Genomic DNA, 21,294 nt, shown 5'->3' with positions numbered 1-21,294 from the left:
AAAAGAGAAAAGGAATAGGTGATAACTTATATGTACTACTGTACATAGCTTTCAGCCCTCAAGCTTTATTGTGTTTTTATCCTCTGTGATGATGCTTGACTGTTTGCTAGGAAGTGCTAATGTGCAGTTTCTTTGTGCTATCACCAAATAAAATAAAACCAAAACGCTGCCTGTGAAGGGGAATAAAGATAGAGAGCCGTAAGGCTAAAAGTGTACACATTTCCTTATTCAAAATTATAAATCAATCAATAAATTACAAATTACATTTACTTATTCAAGATAAAATGTTTGTTTTATTTTGTATAAACGGGTTAGGGTCCACCAAGAGATGGACCTGCGCTCAACGCCAGGAGATGTGGATGAAGACAGAGCTGCAGGATCTGGGGGCTGTGGCCGGGATGTCGCCCGGTGCGTAAATATTAAATGTTTGAAGTGATGAAAACATATGCAAAGACTTATAACAATATTGTGCGGAATTGTTGAGACATAGCTTATGCATCTTTTTCAGCATTTGAATTTTCCTGATTTTGTGGGCGGGGCTAAAACAGAGCGAATACTTTCTCGCGTGAGTTCCCTCCCCCACGATATAAGAACAAAGTGACGTCATTTTGTTTGGCTATGCTGCTCAGTTGTGAGTTAGCTGTGCTTCGCTTCCATAACAAGTCCCATTTTCTACTCCAGCATGCAGTTAGCAGGCTAACGATGGCCACACCCGGTGATGCGTCTTTCCTGAATGCCTCAATTTTACAGAACAGCTCGGTGACGTTATTTAAGCTCCCAAAAAAATGAGGAAATAAAAAAGTGATGCATTGACCTTTTGAAGACACACACAGATGGCGAGCTGAACGTCAACACCACCAGCCGACTCTGCAGTGCTCATTTTGCGACTATGACCACATGGCTTCGTGGGTAACTTGATACTCGTGAATGGGGCAGTGCCGACTGTCTAACTACCCGGGCTTCCTCCTACTATCCCACCGTCGTCAGGTGCCGTGTTCGGCTGTGACATTATGTCACCACCACCGAGGGAAAGTTGACTTGTGTGCTTATTTTTATGATTTCAGTCCACAATAACTATTCAGTTTTGAAGTTGAGCCTCCAAACGTGATTTTACATCGTATAAGCTATCACCCCCTCAGTATGTTTGATTCCTTTTGGCGCATCCATTTGACACGCCCACAGCGTCTGAGAGCTGAGAAGTGGCCCTTATTATTCAAGTTTTGAAATCAGATTTTATATACTTCGTGCTTTGTTTTATTCATCCAAATGTGGCAGGCTTGTTAACACTCTTCTCTGTGGTGTGTCAAATTGATATGCCATTTTTTTGGGCCTGCTTCGTGCCACTTTAAAGGCATTTCAATTCTTTTCAATTGGGAAAATCGATTTGACATTCAAGTGAATTGAGTTACTCTCACTATTTGAAGAAGCGTATTTTATTTTGGATCACATATACTGTACACTTTACAGTTTACCACAAAAAGTCAATGCTTCTTTACAGTCTAGTTCGGTCAATCATTTGTTTGATATGGACATTACTAAATTATTGGAAAACAAGGCATGCATTCCAGTCCTAATTCTGAACATTTGAGAAAAGACAAAGACAACACGAAGATAAACGTGGTAGGTAAAATAAACACATTTTTGTAAATCTGTATGATCGTCATTACTTTTGATATTAAACATTTACATTTTCAATCAAAGCTTCTTGATCACTGAGATTCTCACCAGCACACTTGTTTATTAGCCCAATACTTAGTGGAGATTTTTTTTTTTTTAACCACAATCTGAACATGCAAAAGGTTTGCACAGAGTGGGCTCTTGTATTTTTAAATTACCCTTCTGAGTGAATCTTTAACCACAATCTAAACAGGCGAAGGTTTTATCTCCAGTTCGTCTTGTGTGTCATTTGCATTTACAAGCAAAAGTTTTCCGACACTGAGAACATTTCCATTGTTTGTTGTCAGAGTGACATGTCATATCACCTTCAGGCATTTTATCATCATCAGTGTCAGGATAATGTGACGTCACGTCGTCACTATCTGATTGTGGAACTAAGAGGCAGTCTGCTTGTGATCCTCCACCGTGCCCTATTTTGCAGGTTTTTTTCACCTAGGCCTTGTCGCTTGGGCCATTTTTTGCTTGAAGTTGAAAGCATTTTGTTTTTGGAGGGCTTGCAATGGATTAAAGACATTTCAATTCTTTTCAATTGGGAAAATGGATTTGATAGACAAGCAAATTGAGACACCCTCACTGTTTAAAGGAGTGTATTTTATTAGGGATCACAAATACACTTTACAGTTTCCACCAAAAGTCGAAGTTTCTTTCCAGTCTAAAACATTGGACAAAACTCATGCATTGCTTAAAGGAAGTATGGGTCTTAATGGTCCATATTTCACAAACAAGTTCATTTTATGTATTTTTTTTGCTCAAGAAAATTAAACTGGCAGTCAGTTCAAATATGTTTTCGAGCAATTGGGAAAGCATTAATTCCCTTTCAAACGGCCCTTTTTCATCGCCATCGAAACTTGAAAAGCACTAGCATAGCTGGTGTGGGAAAATTAATGTACTTCAGTCCAGGGGTGTCAAACTCAAATTCACGGGGGGACCAAAATTAAAAATTGGGACAACGTCACGGGCCAAACTCAATATTTAATGAGAAAAAAATCAATGCGATGTGCATGTTTCCCTTTTCTGCAGAAATGTAGCGTTAAAGCTTATCATATGACAACAAACTTAAATTTTGCTTAAACACTGAATCTGGAATAAACAAACGTTAATATTATAAACGAGAAAAATCTAATTTGCGATAAAAGACATTGGTGGTATTTGTTTGTTGTTTTGTATTTAAATAGATTTATTCTGTCTCTCTGTCTTCTATTTATCTATCTGCAACTACCTTTCTTTTTTCAAAGGCCAACAACAAAACAACCCAAAAAAATAAGAATGTCCTTCAATAATAATCCAAACCTCAAACTATCAACAGTCCCTGCCTAGGAGTTGATAAAGGGCATTAAAAAAAAAACATTAATTCAATTATATTCTTTGCTACAGCCACGTTGCTCCGCACACGACAAATAGCTCTGTCTTTTACTTTAGTGAACAGATAATCTGCCTCTAAAGGCAGATTTGGGAAGGAGAAGTGTAAATTTGCTCGAGGAGACTGGTAGCATAGTTGCTAACGACTGCAAGAGAAAAGCAAGGGGCGCTGGCTGGTCAAGACTGATGGGCCAACACACGAGCAAAGCATTCTGAGATTTGTAATATTAGTGGCGCAAGTGCTATATACTGGCGGGCCAGCTCTAATACACATTTGATATGGTCTTGCGGGCCAAACATAATTACATTGTGTGGCAAATTTGGCCCCCAGGCCTGAGTTTGACATATGTACTACACTATAAAGTGGCAGTAATTAGTCATATTTTATATATATCGTAGCAGTCAGGTGGAATCCCCTCACCTTTAAAATGACAACTTTTCACGAAATAAAAAAAAATAATTAAAAACAGCTTGCTGTAATGTGCTGAAAAATTGCAAATTGAGTAGGATGTCATCATTAAAATGATACAAACTAAGCTAAACAGTCGCACTACTCATCACTTTAAACTGCATACACTCCTTGAAGTCTCGGCGCCCTTTGCACAATGGTCATTGCACCGGACTATTGCGAGATCAGTCATTCGAACTGCTCTAAGTGCTAGAGGACTCTGCATCTTTTTGCACAACTGTCAAAAAAAAAAAAAAAAGATCATTTGTACCGGCATTACCAGAGAACTAGCAACCCTTCACTGCTCAGTGACTGTTTTTGTCAAAAGTGTTCTCTGTCAATTGAATGTCTGTTGTCGTACGAGAGCGGCTCCAACTCCCGGAGACAAATTTGTTGTGCGTTTTTTGGACATACTTGGCAAATAAAGATGATTCTGATCTAATTCGCAACACTTGCCTGCGGGAGGCTTTAAGAAAATATATGGACAAGAAGAAGATACAATAAAAGCTGGTACACAGAATACAAGAATGTGGATTTTTGTAAGTCAGTAACAGTACTTTTTTAAACATTTACATTAAAAGCTTCTTGATCACTTGCTAGTTTCACGAGCACACTTGTGTGCCTTAGCTTGATACTTATAAGAGAATCTTTGAACACAAACTGAGCAGGAAAAAGGTTTCTCACCAGTGTGGGTTCTTGTGTGTATTTTTAAGTGTTCCTTCATAGAGAATCGTTGGCCACAAACTGAGCAGGAAAAAGGTTTCTCACCAGTGTGCATTCTTGTGTGTATTTTTAAATGTTCCTTCATAGAGAATCTTTGGCCACAATCTGAGCAGGAAAAAGGTTTCTCACCAGTGTGCGTTCTTGTGTGTATTTTTAAGTGTTCCTTCATAGAGAATCTTTGGCCACAATCTGAGCAGGAAAAAGGTTTCTCACCAGTGTGGGTTCTTGTGTGTCGTGTTAACGTTCCCTTCCTGGTGAATCTTTGACCACAAACTGAGCACGAAAAGGGTTTCTCACCAGTGTGGGTTCTTGTGTGTTGTGTTAACTTTCCCTTCCGAATGAATCTTTGACCACAAACTGAGCAGCAAAAGGGTTTCTCACCAGTGTGTGTTGTTGTGTGCAGTTTTAAGCTTCCCTTCAAAGAGAATCTTTGACCACAAACTGAGCAGGAAAAGGGTTTCTCACCAGTGTGTGTTCTTGTGTGTATTTTTAAGCTTCCCCTCACAGAGAATCTTTGACCACAAACTGAGCAGGAAAAAGGTTTCTCACCAGTGTGGGTTCTTGTGTGTTTATTTAAGTGTACCTTCTGAGTGAATCTTTGACCACAAACTGTGCAGGAAAAAGGTTTCTCACCAGTGTGGGTTCTTGTGTGTATTTTTAAGCTTTCCTTCACAGAGAATCTTTGACTACAAACTGTGCAGGAAAAAGGTTTCTCACCAGTGTGGGTTCTTGTGTGTTTAATTAAGCTTCCCTTCTCAGAGAATCTTTGACCACAAACTGAGCAGGAAAAAGGTTTCTCACCAGTGTGGGTTCTTGTGTGTATTTTTAAGCTTCTCTTCACAGTGAATCTTTGACCACAAATTGAGCAGGAAAAAGGTCTTTCTCCCGTGTGTGTTCTCACGTGTTCTTTCAAAATGCTCTTATAAGCGAATGTTTTCCCACACTGAGAACATTTCCATTGTTTGTTGTCAGTCTGACATGTCATATCACCTTCCAACTGTTCATCATCCTCCTCATCTTTATCAGTGTGAGCAGAGTGCAACGACATGTTGTCACAATCTAATTGTGGAACTGAGAGTCCGGCTGCTTGTGATCCTCCACAGTGGTCTCCATCACCTTCTGTTGTCATGTGTTGACTTGAGCTGCTGCTTGGAGGCTCCGCCCCTCTGCTCTCCTCACTTTGACCTTCATCTTCCCTCTTCAAGGGAACACCAGTCGATGGAAATTTGGTGCTATCCTCCTCCTCTTCCTGTTTGATGTGGGGGCACGCTTCTTCTTTTTTAATCAAAATGGGCTCCTCTTCCTCTTTGATGTGGTGGACCTCTTCGTCCTCCACTTCCTGTTTAATGTGAAGGGGCTCTGGCTCCTGCTGCTCAGTACGAAGATCTTCAGTGCTGTCTGCAAGACAAGAAGACAAACACTCATGGTTTGGTAAATCTTTTATAATGTGACTTTGTTGTGTATTATGGGTTAGATTTTTATTTAAGGTTAATGTGAAAGCCAGATGAGTTTGATACATTGGAAATAAAATTGGGCAGGTCAACATCATCAATAAAATGTGAGAAAGTGTAAAACTGAAATAAAAAGTAACAAGTTGTCAATATGTAACTTGAAATTATTCAGAGGGGCTGATTGAAAGCAAAATAACAGCGAACACAAAGCAAACTGTAAAATGTGATATAGTTACATATTTACAAAATGACATTCCATAAAAGCACTTTGAATAAAGGGTTCATAACAAGCTAAAAACAGGTGCAGCAATCATGTTACAGTATCCCTCACAAACTTTATAAACGGTGATGTTGGGATGAATGTGGTGAGGCTTTGTAAAATTATTTTGAGCTGCATATTTTTATATTCACTGCTGCTGAAATTATGTTTACAAGAGGCCACTGTTACATAAAAATCTATACAGAAAAAATTTCAAATGCCAAACCGGGAGTATGCAGAGGTCCACTGTATTACCTTTAGTGATCCTTGTTTTTACAAACTCACTGGCAGTTGCGAATCTGATTGTCGGATTTATGACAATTAATTACAGTTCTGCATTATTCATAGATGTAGCCTATAGCAATATCTTAGAAAGTGTTCTTTAGATGCATTCACAATGTGTAACTTAATTTTGCCCTAACCTCATTAATAAATCTAATCTAATAAAATAAACATGGAAAAGGTTTATGGTCAGAAGGTCTATCCATCCATTTTCTGAACCGCTTATCCTTACTAACATCGAGGGTGCTGGGAGCTTATCTCAGGTGACTTCGGGCATGAGGCGGGGTACACCCTGAACTGGTCGCCAGCCCTGATGGTAAAGCTGCCCATTCTTCTTGGCATAATGCCTCCAGTTGCTGTAAATTCGTGGACTGTCTTGTATGAACTGCACGCTTGAGATCGCCCCAGAGTGGCTCAATGATATTGAGGTCATGAGACTGAGATGGCCACTCCAGAACCTTCACTTTATACTGCTGTAGCCAATGACAGGTCGACTTGGCTGTGTGTTTTGGATCATTATCATGTTGGAATATGCAAGGACGTCCCATGCACAGTCCTGTCCTGTCCTGTATTTCAGGTGAAGTCATCTGTGGGTTTTTCTTTGCATCTCGAATAACAAGTTTCCTGGCTGTTGTGGCAGAATTTTTTGTTGGTCGACCTGCTCATGGTTTGGTTTCAACAGAATCATTTTCCACTTCTTAAGCGTTTGAACACTGCTGATTGGCATTCTCGGTTCCTTGGCTATCTTCCTAGGAATACTGGTCAAATGCCATTATGATTACTAATATTTTGCTCAAGTGAGATTGTCATTACATAAAAAGACAAGCGTTAAGACAATCCTTTGTAATTTATACACAATTTCTAGCTGTTAGATTACAGTATGGTTAAATGTGTGTTAATTAGAGCATAAAGTTGTTTAAATATTGTTTGAAAAGTGTTCGCAGCACAACCTTCCAGGTGTAACAGCCACAGATTCTGGAGCCCTTCCACTGCGAAATGCTAGCTCAAAATCGCACAAGTCACATTTTTGTTTGACTTAGGCAAAATCAAATGGCCTAAGTCTCACTCTTGACATAGGCCATTATACTCTAAGTGTAGAATTGCACGATCTGTTCAAGTGAAGATGTGGGCAATTTTACCAGAGATGGCCACCATCATGAGATTATTTAGACAAAAAAATTTAAAATAATTTTTTTTTAAAAAGTTATTGTAAAAAATGACTCACGCCATTATTTTAGGAAGGTAATGATAATTAAATTGCAAAGCTTTTACTTCTTTGTTTCCCCCACTTGAGCGCTTTAAAAAAAAGTTTAATTGCAGAAAAAAGGGTTGCTTCTAATTCAAACTACTACGCAGCGTTTCAAGACACCCGGCACCTTTACTCACAATGATCAGAAAGATGTTGCCGATTAATACCACTTGCAAGCCAAGAATTGAATGGACGTCAGCTGGTCCACACATTGTGTAAATTGCGTAACGTGCGTGATGACGTCTTTACTCCTATTAGGTTAGGCTAACAGAATTTTTACTGTTGTTTGATTCGGGGGAGTTGCTAGCCCCAGTCTCGGGTGGAAGCAACCACCACGTAGGTCCGTCCCTGCCACAGACCCACATAGGATGTTAATAATGTTATATTAAATGCATCACCAAACGAGGCCCATAAATAAATAAACAGGAATATCAATCGAATTAGAAAGCATGCAAAGAGTGAACCAACCTGCTCTGCTTAGCACAGTTCGAGGCTGCAGATTGAACACATCGTCCAGTAGTTGACGTTGTGGCTCCTTCTCCTCTTTTGGTCCACAAAGTTCCTCCTCGGACTCGGCTGTCCTTCTTGCACACATTTTCACAGGACGATCACGACACTTTCCACTCTAGGTTGGAGGGATGAGAAAAGCAAGGGAAAAGCGGACATGTGAAACAACGATATCAAGACTCAAGATTTGGACACTGTGGGTAAAACAGTACGTTAGTTAAAATGGCAACGCACCAAACTGGTAGATGTGACTATTGTCAAGAAGAGCAAACAGTAGAATATGTAATTATGCATTGTAAGAAATACGAGACAGAAAAAAAGATGACTAATTTGTGACATAGGGAGAGAAAATTTATGTTGAAACATTATAGACATTCTACAAAAGGATTCAGAATCCAGATTAAGATCATGATAACGATACAGAAAATAATCGTTACAGGATAATATTTCAGTAGCTCAGACAAACATCATCCATTTTCTGATCTGCTTCTCCTCACTTGGGTCGCAGGCGTGCTGGAGCCTATCCCACTGTCATCGGGCAGGAGGCGGGGTACACCCTGAACTGGTTGCCAGCCAATCGCAGGGCACATACAAACAAACAACCATTCGCACTCACAGTCACAGTCACACCTATGGGCAATTTAGAGTCTCCAATTAAGGCATGTTTTTGGGATGTGGGAGGAAACCGGAGTGCCCGGAGAAAACCCACGCAGAACTGTGAGGCTGACGCTCTAACCAGTCGGCCACCGTGCCGCCCTCAGACAAACAAAGCTGATAAAATTTAGTTGTTAGTGTGTTTTTTTTGTTTGCTTGTTTTGTTTGTTTTTTAACCACATTTAAGTGTTAGTATTAGATATTGTGGTCCCCACTCCTTACTAGTAGGTGGCGGAAAGAAGAACACTTTACCTCACGCTTGATCTCTGCTTAGCGAAGTGTTGCTCACAAACGTGTCTCTTTGCTAGCAAACTAAGCTAAGCTGGGCCGAGATGCTTCAACGTGCACGAGACGACTCCAACCGGACACGAAGACTGCACCATTGATGTTTTAGTCCACTAAAGTCGTGATCAGGGGGCGTCCCGCGTCGAGGATTCAGAACATTCGGTCCAAATTCAGGAAGATTCGCAAACGCACGATCGGCGGTCCTCACGCATCGCGAGAAGGGAAAGGAGATGTATTACCCATAATCCTCTACGGCAGAAATATTTAAAGCAACAGGTCACCGACTCGAGCCTCGTGAGGTCAACTGCGGTCAAGCCAGGCTCCACTCGTAAAGAAGTCAAGCCAACCGCCCCCCCAATTTTGTTCATACAAGGCATTACGGTAATAAGACGCCAACTCGCGGCAAAAACCACCTTCAAAAGATGACCAATAATAGGCCGATAGGGACGTCGTTAAATAATGATATTAAATATTTAGATTTACCAAAACAGGTTGTACAGCTGGCTCTACAATACCTCTGTCCTGCATGCTTTTCCTCCTGTCCAATCCTGTCCTATATTGTCCTGTCCTTCCCTCACAGGGTGTAGCACAACTGCGCCATACAATACTTGAATGTAACGCATCATTGCACTATGCATATAATGATTTATTTTGCTAATCTTTCTTACATCTAGTGTCCTGTCTTTTCTTGTCTTCACTTCCTGTATTATTTAGCTATTTTCTCACTTCCCACTCACTCAAAAAAATAAGCACACAAGCGTGTTAAGTTTGGATACAATTTAACTTTTCAAAAATGTTCAAGCTTTTTTATACTGTATGTATTCACAATAACTTTGTACTGTTTAGCACATCTGCCTCACACTTCTGAGGACCCGGGTTCAAATCCAGCCTTGCCTCTGTAGCGTTTGCATGTTCTCCCTGTGCCTGTGTGGGTTTTCTCCGGGTACTCCGGATTCCTCCCACATCCCAAAAACATGCATGATAGGTTCATTGAAGACTCCAAATTGCCCATAGCTGTGAATGTGAGTGCGAATGGTTGTTTGTTTCTATGTGCCCTGCGATTGGCTGGCAACCAGTTCAGGGTGTACCGACCCTCTCGCCCGAAGAGGTTCCAGCACTCCCGTGACCCTAGTGAGGATAAGCGGTCTGGAAGATGAATGAAATAATGAACTTTGTACTGTACTTAGGTGTTTTCGGGCACAGGAAAAAAAAGTACAAATCAATAATTTTGTACTGTACAGTGCATGTGGCCACAAAAAAAAGAAAAGGTTCTTCAATATAATGGACAATCAGCTGTCACAGCTCCGTTAAATCGAGGTTCCACTGTATGTCTGTATTATACTGCCCCAAGGGGGCCAAGGTCTGTACACAAGAATAAATGAATTAATCATGATACACTAACTGTTAATTTTTTATGTTCTATTTAATTATCTTATAACTATATGTTTTTATAAAACACACTACTATAGAGTGCTATTTTCCTTATTAAAACGTTGCTTTTTGGGGGAGGCTGGAACAGATTCATGGCATTTTCATTCATTTCAAAGGGGAAAGTTGATTTCAGATATGAGTGTTTTGAGTTGCAAGCTTCATCACGGAACAAATTAAAACTCACATCTCAAGGCACTACTATTTTAAAATAGGTATCGTATATAGTATAAGAATAATGCAGCCCTAGGGGGGGCACAAGCCAGTGCAAAGTGTAGGCCGGTCCAAAGCCCGGATAAATGCAGAGGGTTGCGTCAGGAAGGGCATCCGGCTTAAAATTTTGATAAGAAATATGGGCGTTCATCCAAAGAATTCCATACCGGATTGGGCGTGGACCGGGTTAACAACGTCCGCCATATTCAGCTACTGTGGGTCAAAGACAAAGAAGAGGTGGAAAGAGGGTTCTTTGGCAGAAAGAGAAGAGGAAAGCACAGAGCCTAAAATTGAATGTTGGGACTATGACAGAGAAATCTCGGGAGTTGGTTGACATGATGATTAGGAGAAAGGTTGATATATTGCGTGACCAGATGGAAAGGCAGTTAGGCTAGAAGTTTAGGGGCAGGGTTTAAATTATTTTACCATGGTGTAGATGGGAAGAGAATTGGAGTAGCGGTTATTTTAAAGTAAGAGTTGGCTAAGAATGTCTTGGAGGTGAAAAGAGTATCAGATGATCAGTGATGAGGCTGAAACTTGAAAGTGAGGGTGTTATGTATAATGTGATTAGTGGCTATGCCCCACAGGTAGGATGTGACCTAGAGGTGAAAGAGAAATTGTGGAATGAGCTAGATGAAGTAGTTCTGAGCATCCCAGACAGAGAGAGAGAATCGTGATTGGTGCAGATTGTAATGGACATGTTGGTGAAGGAAATAGGGGTGATGCAGACGTGATGGGTAAGTACGGCATCCAGGAAAGGAACTTGGAGGGACAGATGGTGGTAGACTTTGCAAAATGATGGAAATGGCTGTAGTGAACACTTTTTTCCAGAAGAGGCAAGAACATAGGGTGACCTGCAAGAGCGGACGTAGAAGCACGCAGGTGGATTACATCTTGTGCAGACGATATAATCTGAAAGAGGTTACCGACTGTAAGGTCGTGGTAGGGGAGAGTGTGGCTAGACAGCATAGGATGGTGGTGTATAAGATGATTCTGGTGGTGGGGAAGAAGACATTAAGAAGACAAAGGGAAAGCAGAGAACCATGTGGTGGAAGCTGCGAAAGGAAGAATGTTGTGCGGCTTTTCGGGAAGAGACAGGCTCTCTGTGGACAGGAGGAGCTTCCCGAAGACTGGACCACTGCAGCCAAGGTGATCAGAGAGACAGGCAGGAGAGTACTTGGTGTATCTTCTGGCAGAAAAGGAGAGAAGGAGACTTCGTAGTGGAACCTCACAGTACAGGAAATCATACAAGGAAAAAGGTTAGCTAAGAAGAAGTAGGACACTGAGAGGACCGAGGAGAGGTGAAAGGAATACATTTAGATTCGGCCTAGGGCAAAGGTAGTGGTGGCCTTGGCCAAACAAGAGGCATACGATGACATGTATGTCAGGTTGGACACTGAAGAAGTAGAAGGATCTCTACAAGTTGGCCAGATATAGATGGGAAGTATGTGTAGCAGGTTAGGGTGATTAAGGATAGAGATGGAAATATGTTGACTGGTGGCAGTGTGCTAGATAGATGGAATGAATACTTTTAGGAGTTGATGAATGAGGAAAATGAGAGAGAAGGAAGAGTAGAAGAGGCAAGTCTGGTGGACCAGGAAGTGGCAATGATTAGTAAGCGGGAAGTTAGAAAGGCATTAAAGAGGATGGAAAATGGAAAGGTAGTTGGTCCTGATGACATTCCTGTGGAGGTATGGAAGCATCAAGGAGAGGTGGCTGGGGTTGGGGGGTTGAGATATTTCACTGGAAGCTTGAAATCTCCTCTTCCCTGAGGTTTCATTTCCCTGTAGGCTGTAATCCATCCCGTGATGAGATTTGGGAAATGGATCATGACAAAAACATGAACAGAAGAACACATTGGCCTTCAAAGTGATTGAGGCAAAGTGAGTTGACTAGATGTGAAAGTCATCAAAACCTGTCGGGAATGAGAGACGGTTTGTCGCCACTGACCTTGCAGTCTCGTGTGTGTGTGTTAGCATGTGTGTGTGCGTGTGTGAGTGCGTGCGTGTGTGTGTGTGTGTGTGTGTGTGTGTGCAATTTACTGTACAGGGTTTCAGCTGATGGAGCACGGATCAACCATGCTAAACTGTATCAGTGTTAGTCCTACAACTGAAGGTTTAGGTTAGTCTAACATTCAATTAATTCTACAGGGGATGCTGAGCTGAATCAGTACATTTGTCTGCTGAGTGTGCACATAAATGCAAGGACTATGCTCCCTGTGTGCCTGTTTTTTGAATGCGTACATGTGTCCTCTACTGTCAGGGTCATCGAGAGAGAAGCTTTTATATCCCTGGTGCTTTGCTACAAGCTGAACAAGGTGCATTTGGAGGGGAAAATGATTCAATTGTTGCCTTTTCGTGTTGTTTTAAGCAAATCATTATGTCTCAAACAATTAAGGCGTGCCTCTCGGTCCTCAGTTGGCAGAAATTGGATGTGGAGAACCGAAGTCTTGTAAAAACAAGAAATAACTATCACAATGCATGTCATTGTTATCTCAGTAACGATACACCAGAATCCCTTTATGACATTTCTGACATTTTAATATGATGTGGATTTCAGCATTCTAAAACAGTGATTCTCAACTGGTGGGTCGGGAACCAAAAGTGGGTCCAGACACATTTTGGGTGGGTCGCAAAGAGGTAATAAAAAAAATTACATGTTTTCCTATTTTGATTTTTTAATTATTTTTTCTGTACAGTACAGAAGCGTATCACGTTCTCATAAAGTGACAAGAAATGTTAATTCACTAAAGAGAAGCAACGTTTTAGACTGTCCTCCCATTCTGGTTGGTGTGTGGTGAAACCCTCTGTTTGTGAGTAAATTGAGACAAGCTCGTCATTCTTTCAGCATACCATATATACTTTTTGTGACATTTTTGAGATTTTGCCAATATAAAATATTGATCTTGGTTCAATAAAGGTTCGGAAACACTGGTCTAGAGAATGGATGGAGAGGGGGATAACAGCAGCGAGTAGTTTTTTTTTTTTTTTAGGATTGGCCAGGCATCCTAATTTGGCCTGACGATCAGAAACCTGCCAGCCATTTGGCATTCAAACTAAAAGGCCTAGCATATCCTCTGTAATGGCTGACTATAAAAGTCTATTTTTGTATCCAATTGATGCATGCTAAATTAGCCATTAAACTATGCGTTTGTCTGGTATCAATTTAAAATGTCTTCGACGACATCATGAGCTTTGTGTAGTGAATAATCAAATTGTTGAAAATATGACGTGTACTAGCCTACAGTATATGATCATTATGGCACTGCGAAAACTACGAATCTAATTGTGGCCTAAGATTACTGCATATTCGCAAAAATAATTTGGATGTAAACAACAAAAAAGTTATTTGCAACTTTTTTCTTTGTTCTTTTCTCGTTTTGTTTTAAAGCTCCCATATTTTGTCTATTTAAACCTCTGTAGAGTGAATTTTTAACATGGACTTAGTATTAAAGACTCAATTTCATAAAAAAAAAACACCTTGGTTTTGTCATACAAGTGTCCAGAAAAGGCCCCTTTGACAGCTACTTCTGTTTGACCCAGATTTATATCCGCTTTGTACATATTTGGCTAAGACCACCCCCTTTCCTCTGATTGGTTGGCTCTGTGTAGAAGACCCATTTTTGAGAGCACATCTTTGTTAAGTTGACACCGCTGGATCGGAGCAGAGATGTAGATTTTCGCTAGTGGCGTCGGTAAGCTCGAGAAATTCCAATGACCTGATTTCAGGCATCTTGGCAAAAAGACATCTGGAACTCAAGAATATCTGGATGATTTTAATTCATATTGCACATGTTTACTGAGGCACCATAGAGCCAATATTACATCCCAAATACTAGAAAAAGGTGGTTTGGCAAAATAAGGGAACTCTCAAGAACTTGCTCTCTTATCACATGTGACTATACTATATAGTATTTTATTATATTTGACTGGCACTGTAATAAGTGAATTATCTATTTTGTGGCCTTATTTATTTGTGGATTCTTATTTCATTTTACTTTATTGTAATTCTATTTCATTTTTCAAACATGCAGTTTAGTACGTCTGCCTCACAGTCAATAAGTTCGTCAATAGGATACCGGCTTTATTTCAAGCTATCGGGTACAAATGAAGGCTGCCAATTCCAGCCACCGATACTTAAGGCAAAATAATCGGACATCAAGTAAGTCCACCGTGTGGGGCGGTGGGTGGGGTGGGGTGGTTGGCTGGGGGGGTGGCATTGGGTCCCTGCGCCCCACTCTGGGTGGCCGGTTGTCGGGGCACCTCGGTGGGGCCGGCGGACCGCCCTGGGTCCCTTGGTGTGGGACGTGTCCCGTCCGCCGGGCTGCTCTCGGGTTGACCCCTGGGCCTGATCCCGTCGCTCGATTGATTGGGTGGGGTCCTCAGCCGCCGTGGTGCGGCCCCAGCAATTACAGGACACTTCTGTCAGTCTTTGTGCATGTAAAACGGTATCAATTCATTTGCTTGTATCCGCAGGCACACACCCCTTACTGCAACAAATAACTCAGGAATATGCTAATCACTTGTGTATTCCCTCACTTATACTCTCGTCCTGTACACTTTTAGAATTTACATAATTAATGCCACCACACTTGAGTTGTACTGCCGGGTTCACGACCTTGGTCCTGCATGCTTCTTCTCCTGTCCTTGTCATGTTCTATCTTTTCCTGTCCTTCCCTCACAGGGTGTAGCACTACAGCCCCATGCAACACTCATATTTAACGTTTCATTGTTGTAGATAATGTAATGATTTACTTCTCTCATCCTGTTTACAATTAGTGGTTTGTCTTTTGTCTTTGTTTCTCTCTCCCTGCGCGGGTTTTCTCCGGGCACTCCGGTTTCCTCCCACATCCCAAAAACATGCGTGGTAGGTTGATTGAAGACTCTAAAATTGCCCGTAGATGTGAATGTGAGTGCGAATGTTTGTTTGTTTATGTGTGCCCTGCGATTGGCTGGCAACCAGTTCAGGGTGTACCCCGCCTCCCGCCCGAAGATAGCTGGGAGACGCTCCAACACTCCCGCGACCCTCGTGAGGATAAGCGGCTCAGAAAATGGATGGATGGATGGATAAAATGAGAGGACATTGAGGTGAATTAAGTTGACTTATGGTCCACTGTTTTAAATTCTTTCCACATGATTAGCTTCACCAGAGGATTCATTTTGGCCACATGCATACTGTTACAGGCTCTGGGAATTAATTAAACAAATTTTAATACCAAATGAGGGATAATCCTTGCCACATGAGCAACCAGCCATTCTGTTGTAATGCATCACGTTATGTTCATGTGTTTGTTGCACTTTTATTAACATAGCCTCGCTCGGGGTGTTGCACAAAGACACTCCGATCTAGTGGTCTTCATTTCAAAGTGTCAACTCGAATAACACTCACTGTGATTACATTGATAAGAGCCGAGTCCAACTCTTTTCTAAACAGGGGTAATTACTGTAATTATGGTAATCGTGTTTACAATTGAACATTTAAAGAACTGATGAGCCCATTTGAACTATGTTGCTAACCAAAACAGCAGCCTCTACCAAGGCACGTGACAGTATTAATTAAAAGTGTAGGTAGTGTTTTTGCTGCATGTTGTAAATGTGGAAAATTAAAGATGAATCTTACTGTATGTGAAGACATTGTCTCAATTATTGTTCTGCCTCTACTTTTTTCTGCATTTTTGACCATCATAATCAGTGTATCATATGTTCTTTCAGTTTTCAAACAGCAATCAAAGATTAAAAAAGTGACTTATTATTATGTTTTTAATCTAAAACAAATAAATAAATACATTTGATTTGAATATTTAATTTGTCGGGTTGACATGGCCTGAAAGTTTGGTAACAAGCATTAGTGAAGATACATTAGCTTGTTAGCTGCCATAATCAGTAGGGACCATGAACACAATACGACAGGACACACAGTTCCTTGCGCATTGTTGTACAATGGTTGAAAAGAGAATGACAACAACGGTGTTGTTGAAGTGATTGTGGCTGCTAACAAATTTTAGACTACTCGTTAACAGAGGTGGGTAGTGTAGCCAAATAGTAAGAGTACTGTTACTTTAGAATATGACTCAAGCAAAAGTAAAAAGTAGTCCTTTAAATATTTACTTGAGTAAGAGTAAGAAAGTACTCAAAATACTCAAGTAAAGAGTAACTGGTGAGTAAATTCTGATTTAAAAAAAAAAAAAAAAAAAAAAAAAAAAGAAATCACAGCACGGACATCAAATAAAATATAAATTAATAATATATGGGCATCCAAACACACCTGCCACCATTTAAATTTTAAGTACCTAGAAACCAACAGCACATGCATTGGGCCCTGCAGAAACATTATTTGCTTTATTCACTTAAATGACTGAATGAAGAAGCTGTACGCTGAACGGACTTATTGGTAGTGCATGCGTGGTTGCCAGATGCACTGCCAATAAACATCTGCAATTTACCGCAAGGTGTTTTCTCAAATTCGAAGTAGGGTGAAATATCAACGTTTGGGCAGACAAAACTAAAAGCTGTTGTTCGGACTTTGTAAACACTTGCGTGGCTTTTTTTTTTCCCCAAAAAATTTTGATTGGCCTGTGAAGGCTTTGTGTGCGGCGATATGTCATGGGCCTTGCGCCGTCTGATTGGTGCATTGAAGTCAAATGACACTAGTGATCACGTTGGATTGGGGCAACGGCGTCCCATGTGGAACTCGAAGATGATGTCTAAAAATAGATCACACACACAATAATGGATCAATTAAAGTAGCAAGCGGTATACATCGATGATTGTAACAGAATAAAAGTATTGAGTCTTCGTCACATACTGTAAATACTCAAGTAAAAGTAAAAACTATGGTCCATTCAAACTACTCTGACACGTACAATTTATCCAAAATGTTACTTAAGTACATGTAACAGAGTAAATGTAGCGCATTACTACCCATCCCTGCTCCTTACCAAACAAGAAATTTTCCATTCCTGAAAAGGAGCACATCACACACATAGGGGCAAATAGGGTAAAAGGGACTGGGGGCACCAAAAATTGGCCGAATGACTCGTATCTCAAGGCACCTTTGTCTATTCCATCAGGAAACCAATACTTTGCAACAAAAAGACCTATTCAGGATGTTATTTTGGGAAACAGATTACAGGAAAGGGTAAAAAAACAAAAACAAATGGAGAATAGTAGTGATATATTCTATCCATTCACAATTAAACACAAATTAAGGGTCAGTTGTCGGGGGATTTATGAACCATAAGGTAGAATGTAAATGTTGCCTTTGGGAGCACACTTGAACTATGTGAAGCGAAGCAAGCGCACAAGAGCTTTTCTGTGACGGGTGGGAGGCTTACAAAGACCAGACGTTGCGTTGAGGCCTGAAGGGGATGCATTAAAAATTCAAAATTGCCTTAAAACTCTTCATCAGCTTTCAGTAGAAATGCAAAAATGAAGATGAGCGACCAGTTTGGGATATTCTGTTTTTAACTTCCGCCCTTTGCATATTTTATTAAAAGACCCCTCGCCTCCCTCCTTAATCTACACTCCCATTTTACTTCCTCCCTCTGCTGTCTCCTGCCCGCTATCCATCATGCCATCTGACTTTAATATGCTTTACACAGGAATATGTGCCATTCATCACTCTGTGCCAAGTCCCAGGACATTGCGTTGCTGCACATTTCATAGGCCAGCAAGCCTCGGCAATACAACTGCTAATGCCTCTATTTAGTCCGATAGGCAGGTCAGGTACAATCCATCACAGTCCCGACCACGCTGACTGTGTCACGCCCTTTATGGACCCATAAGCGGTTTCTTAGTAAACATCTCTTCCTCTCTTTGTAACGATGGATCTATTGGCAGAGAACTGACTATTGAGATGCATCCTCCTAATGTTTATTGACAATATGAGCACATTTTTACAACTTAATCACAATAATACAACTCATGTAAGAATGGCGACGCTCGCAAAATAATATAAATAAGAATTAGAGGACCTAATGGAGACGTTGCAGTTGGCTATAAGTAGGGTGCGGAGGTTCACTGGGAAATAAAAGTCTGCGGGGAAAATTAAGTCACATTGTCAAGTACCATTCATGCATTGCTTTAAAATGACTGCAATTATCCCTTGAAGCATGATTAGCCTCGCATGGATTCTCAAGAGAACCGTGCTGTGGATTAACTGTGTCAGCCTGACATTACTGTAATTTGGCAGGGGAATGTGAGGAAGGCAACACGGAACAATGAGGAACAATCAACTGTGTTAATGGGACTTTTGTTGCAAGGCTCTGCAGGATAACAACAATTCTTTGAATTTCTAAGAGTGGTGATTTATTTTTTTGCAATGAGACTAAAAAAAAAAAAAAAAAAGTACCATTCCAAAATGAGTGATAGTGTAATGAGAATATAATAATATTGTGAGAATTGTATTTTATTTTTTTTGTAAATAAAGTTGCAAGGTCACAAAAATAAAGTCTAATATAAGGAAAAAAAGAAATTTCTAGAAAAAAAATAGTCATTATACAGTACAAGTTCATAGTACAGCAATAGTTTTCTCGAAAGAAAAATACCGGTATTAAAGTCATAAATATTATATAATTACAACTGTAATAAAAGAAAAACCTCCATCCATCCATCCATTTTCTGAGCCGCTTCTCCTCACTAGGGTCGCGGGCGTGCTGGAGCCTATCCCAGCTGTCATCGGGCAGGAGGCAGGGTACACCCTGAACTGGTTGCCAGCCAATCAAAAGAAAAACCTATTTCTTAAAAAAAAAAAAAAAAAGGCAACTAAGTCACAGGGCTCTATTTTCCTTTTTTTTCCGCTTCTGAATAAACCATTCTCCTCTCCCCCCCTCTGCCTCGGTCTGCTTTTGGGTCCAGTCCAATTTGATACGATTTCATATCGTGACAAGTTTAATATCTTTAACTGTAAAATTAAGTGCTAAAAGAAGATAACCATTGTTAATGGTAATATGTAAGAACAGGAAAACATGCACTCACCCTTAACTTAGATTACCTGTGACAAACACATATGTGATTACCAGTGATAAAAAACATAGGAGGTAGTGGAAGGAAGGATACATGCTTAGAAGGAGAGTCACGTCACAAAGACTTAAAATTGACTATGTACAAAATATCGATTTTTAGATGTCATTCAAACACCTGAAAAAGACTTCCCAGTTGGAATTGATGTGAAATTTCTTACCTTAATGCTTAAAAACAAATCTACAAAACATCCTTATTGCAAGGCTAATGCTGGTACGCCGCTTCCGATTTTTAAACTGACATATTTTCACCAATTGTGATAAGCAATCATTGGAAACCACTTTTAATGCCTTTTCATTTTGTGCTGGAGGGTCACATATATGCTGAAGTATCTGTCCATGACCTGGCGCTTTAAAACGTTTGTATGACTTTAGAACTGTATTTTTCTCTTTCTTTCTTTCTTTCTTTCTTTGCCTAAATGTATGTTGAATTGTTTGACTGGTAACAGAATTACTATTACTAAAAAAATGTAAAGGCTCCCAAATTTTGCAAATAAGGCAATCCAAGTTCTCTAATGATGTCGGTGAATAATGCATTCATCGTTTTTAAGCCTTAGTGGAGTTACTGAGGTAAGTGTAATAGGTGCACTGCTTTTCTCTTAAAGTGGTTACTTTTCATTCACTCACATCTGTAATGTTCCCACTCAATTTTTATTCATCCGTGTTATGAGTCCTCATCTTTCCCCAGGTGTCCTTATTCGCGTTCCACCTTCTGCCTCCATTCATAAATCCATTTACTTCCTCTACCTTTCTGACCCTGACCTTAATAATTATTGATGAGAGGAAGGATCTCTTCACAAGCTCATCTACACTACCTGTCAGCCTGATGTCAGAAGAAGAACAAACCGACTACGGTGGGAAGTTAAGGGAAGAAATATGTCACACCAAAAGTCTGTGGACCTGTAATTTCTCACCAAACTCTAGAAGATTCTTTTTTTCATGATTAACAGTCAACAATTTTCTTTATGCTAATGCACAGGAGTCCCAGTAACTGATAGCTCTTGGTGTGGAAAATTAATCTAACTGTGCCTTCATCATCAGGCTTTATTGATAGGCGGTGGAGAGCAGGGAGCCAAGCAGAACAGTAGAACCTGTAACCCACCCTGCTTGTCTTTTAGCTCCAAGATCCCTCCTGATTTAGTCCAATGAATTAGCTGCCACTGCAGCTCAGGTTATCTGTCATCACGTCTGCATGCTGGACCTGTGAAACTACATCCTATATGACACAGGTGTCAAACTCAAGGCCCGGGGGCCAGATCCGGCCCGCCGCATCATTTCATGTGGCCCGCGAAAGCAAATCATATGCGTCAACTTCATGTCTCTTGCTAAAATACCAAAACTGCAGAGTGAGATATTGAAAGCATTTCTTTTTTTTACCAATCCCCCTTTCAAATAAATTGAAAAAAGTATTACTGAAAATTTCTAAAATATTTTTTACTGACTTCTGATTTCAAAACTCGTTATCCGTTGCAATAATATTTGGGGATCATACATTTATATGGATTCATAGTAAGGATGTTCAATACTACTTGTTTTCAAACTTATACCAGTAAAAGTATTCACTCCTAAGTACTCACCGATACCAATACGACTAGTATTTTTATATAAAATTTCAGTTCACACAAAGACAGATAATTGTGAACAAAGATCTTGCTTTCTGACCCACATAATGATTCACCGATGTGTCAAAGGTCGCAGTGTAGTGCCAACTACTGCCAAATAGAACTTTATGTCAGATTT

The 21,294-nt window shown here is 40.3% G+C and overlaps 1 protein-coding gene across 1 annotated transcript; it reads right to left on the bottom strand.

The window, feature by feature from the left end:
* Positions 1–2,247: 2,247 nt before the first annotated feature.
* Positions 2,248–9,187, bottom strand: LOC133481116 (gastrula zinc finger protein XlCGF57.1-like). Its single transcript, XM_061780091.1, has 3 exons — positions 8,862–9,187; positions 7,917–8,073; positions 2,248–5,605 (listed from the first exon to the last, which is right to left on the bottom strand). Exons 2-3 carry the CDS (start codon positions 8,041–8,043, stop codon positions 4,074–4,076), a joined length of 1,659 nt encoding a protein of 552 aa, XP_061636075.1. The 5' UTR covers positions 8,044–8,073; positions 8,862–9,187; the 3' UTR covers positions 2,248–4,073.
* Positions 9,188–21,294: the final 12,107 nt, after the last annotated feature.

Source organism: Phyllopteryx taeniolatus, chromosome 7 (genome assembly GCF_024500385.1).
Source record: "Phyllopteryx taeniolatus isolate TA_2022b chromosome 7, UOR_Ptae_1.2, whole genome shotgun sequence".
NCBI lineage: Eukaryota > Metazoa > Chordata > Actinopteri > Syngnathiformes > Syngnathidae > Phyllopteryx > Phyllopteryx taeniolatus.
This window is presented reverse-complemented; position numbering and strand designations above follow the sequence as displayed.

Bases quoted from the DNA above. Each gene is read 5' to 3' on its own strand.
- LOC133481116 (XM_061780091.1), bottom strand. From the start codon at position 8,043: ATGTGTGCAAGAAGGACAGCCGAGTCCGAGGAGGAACTTTGTGGACCA. The intron at 5,606-7,916 runs GTTGGTTCACTC...CTTGTCTTGCAG, and splicing joins AACTGTGCTAAGCAGAGCAG to ACAGCACTGAAGATCTTCGT.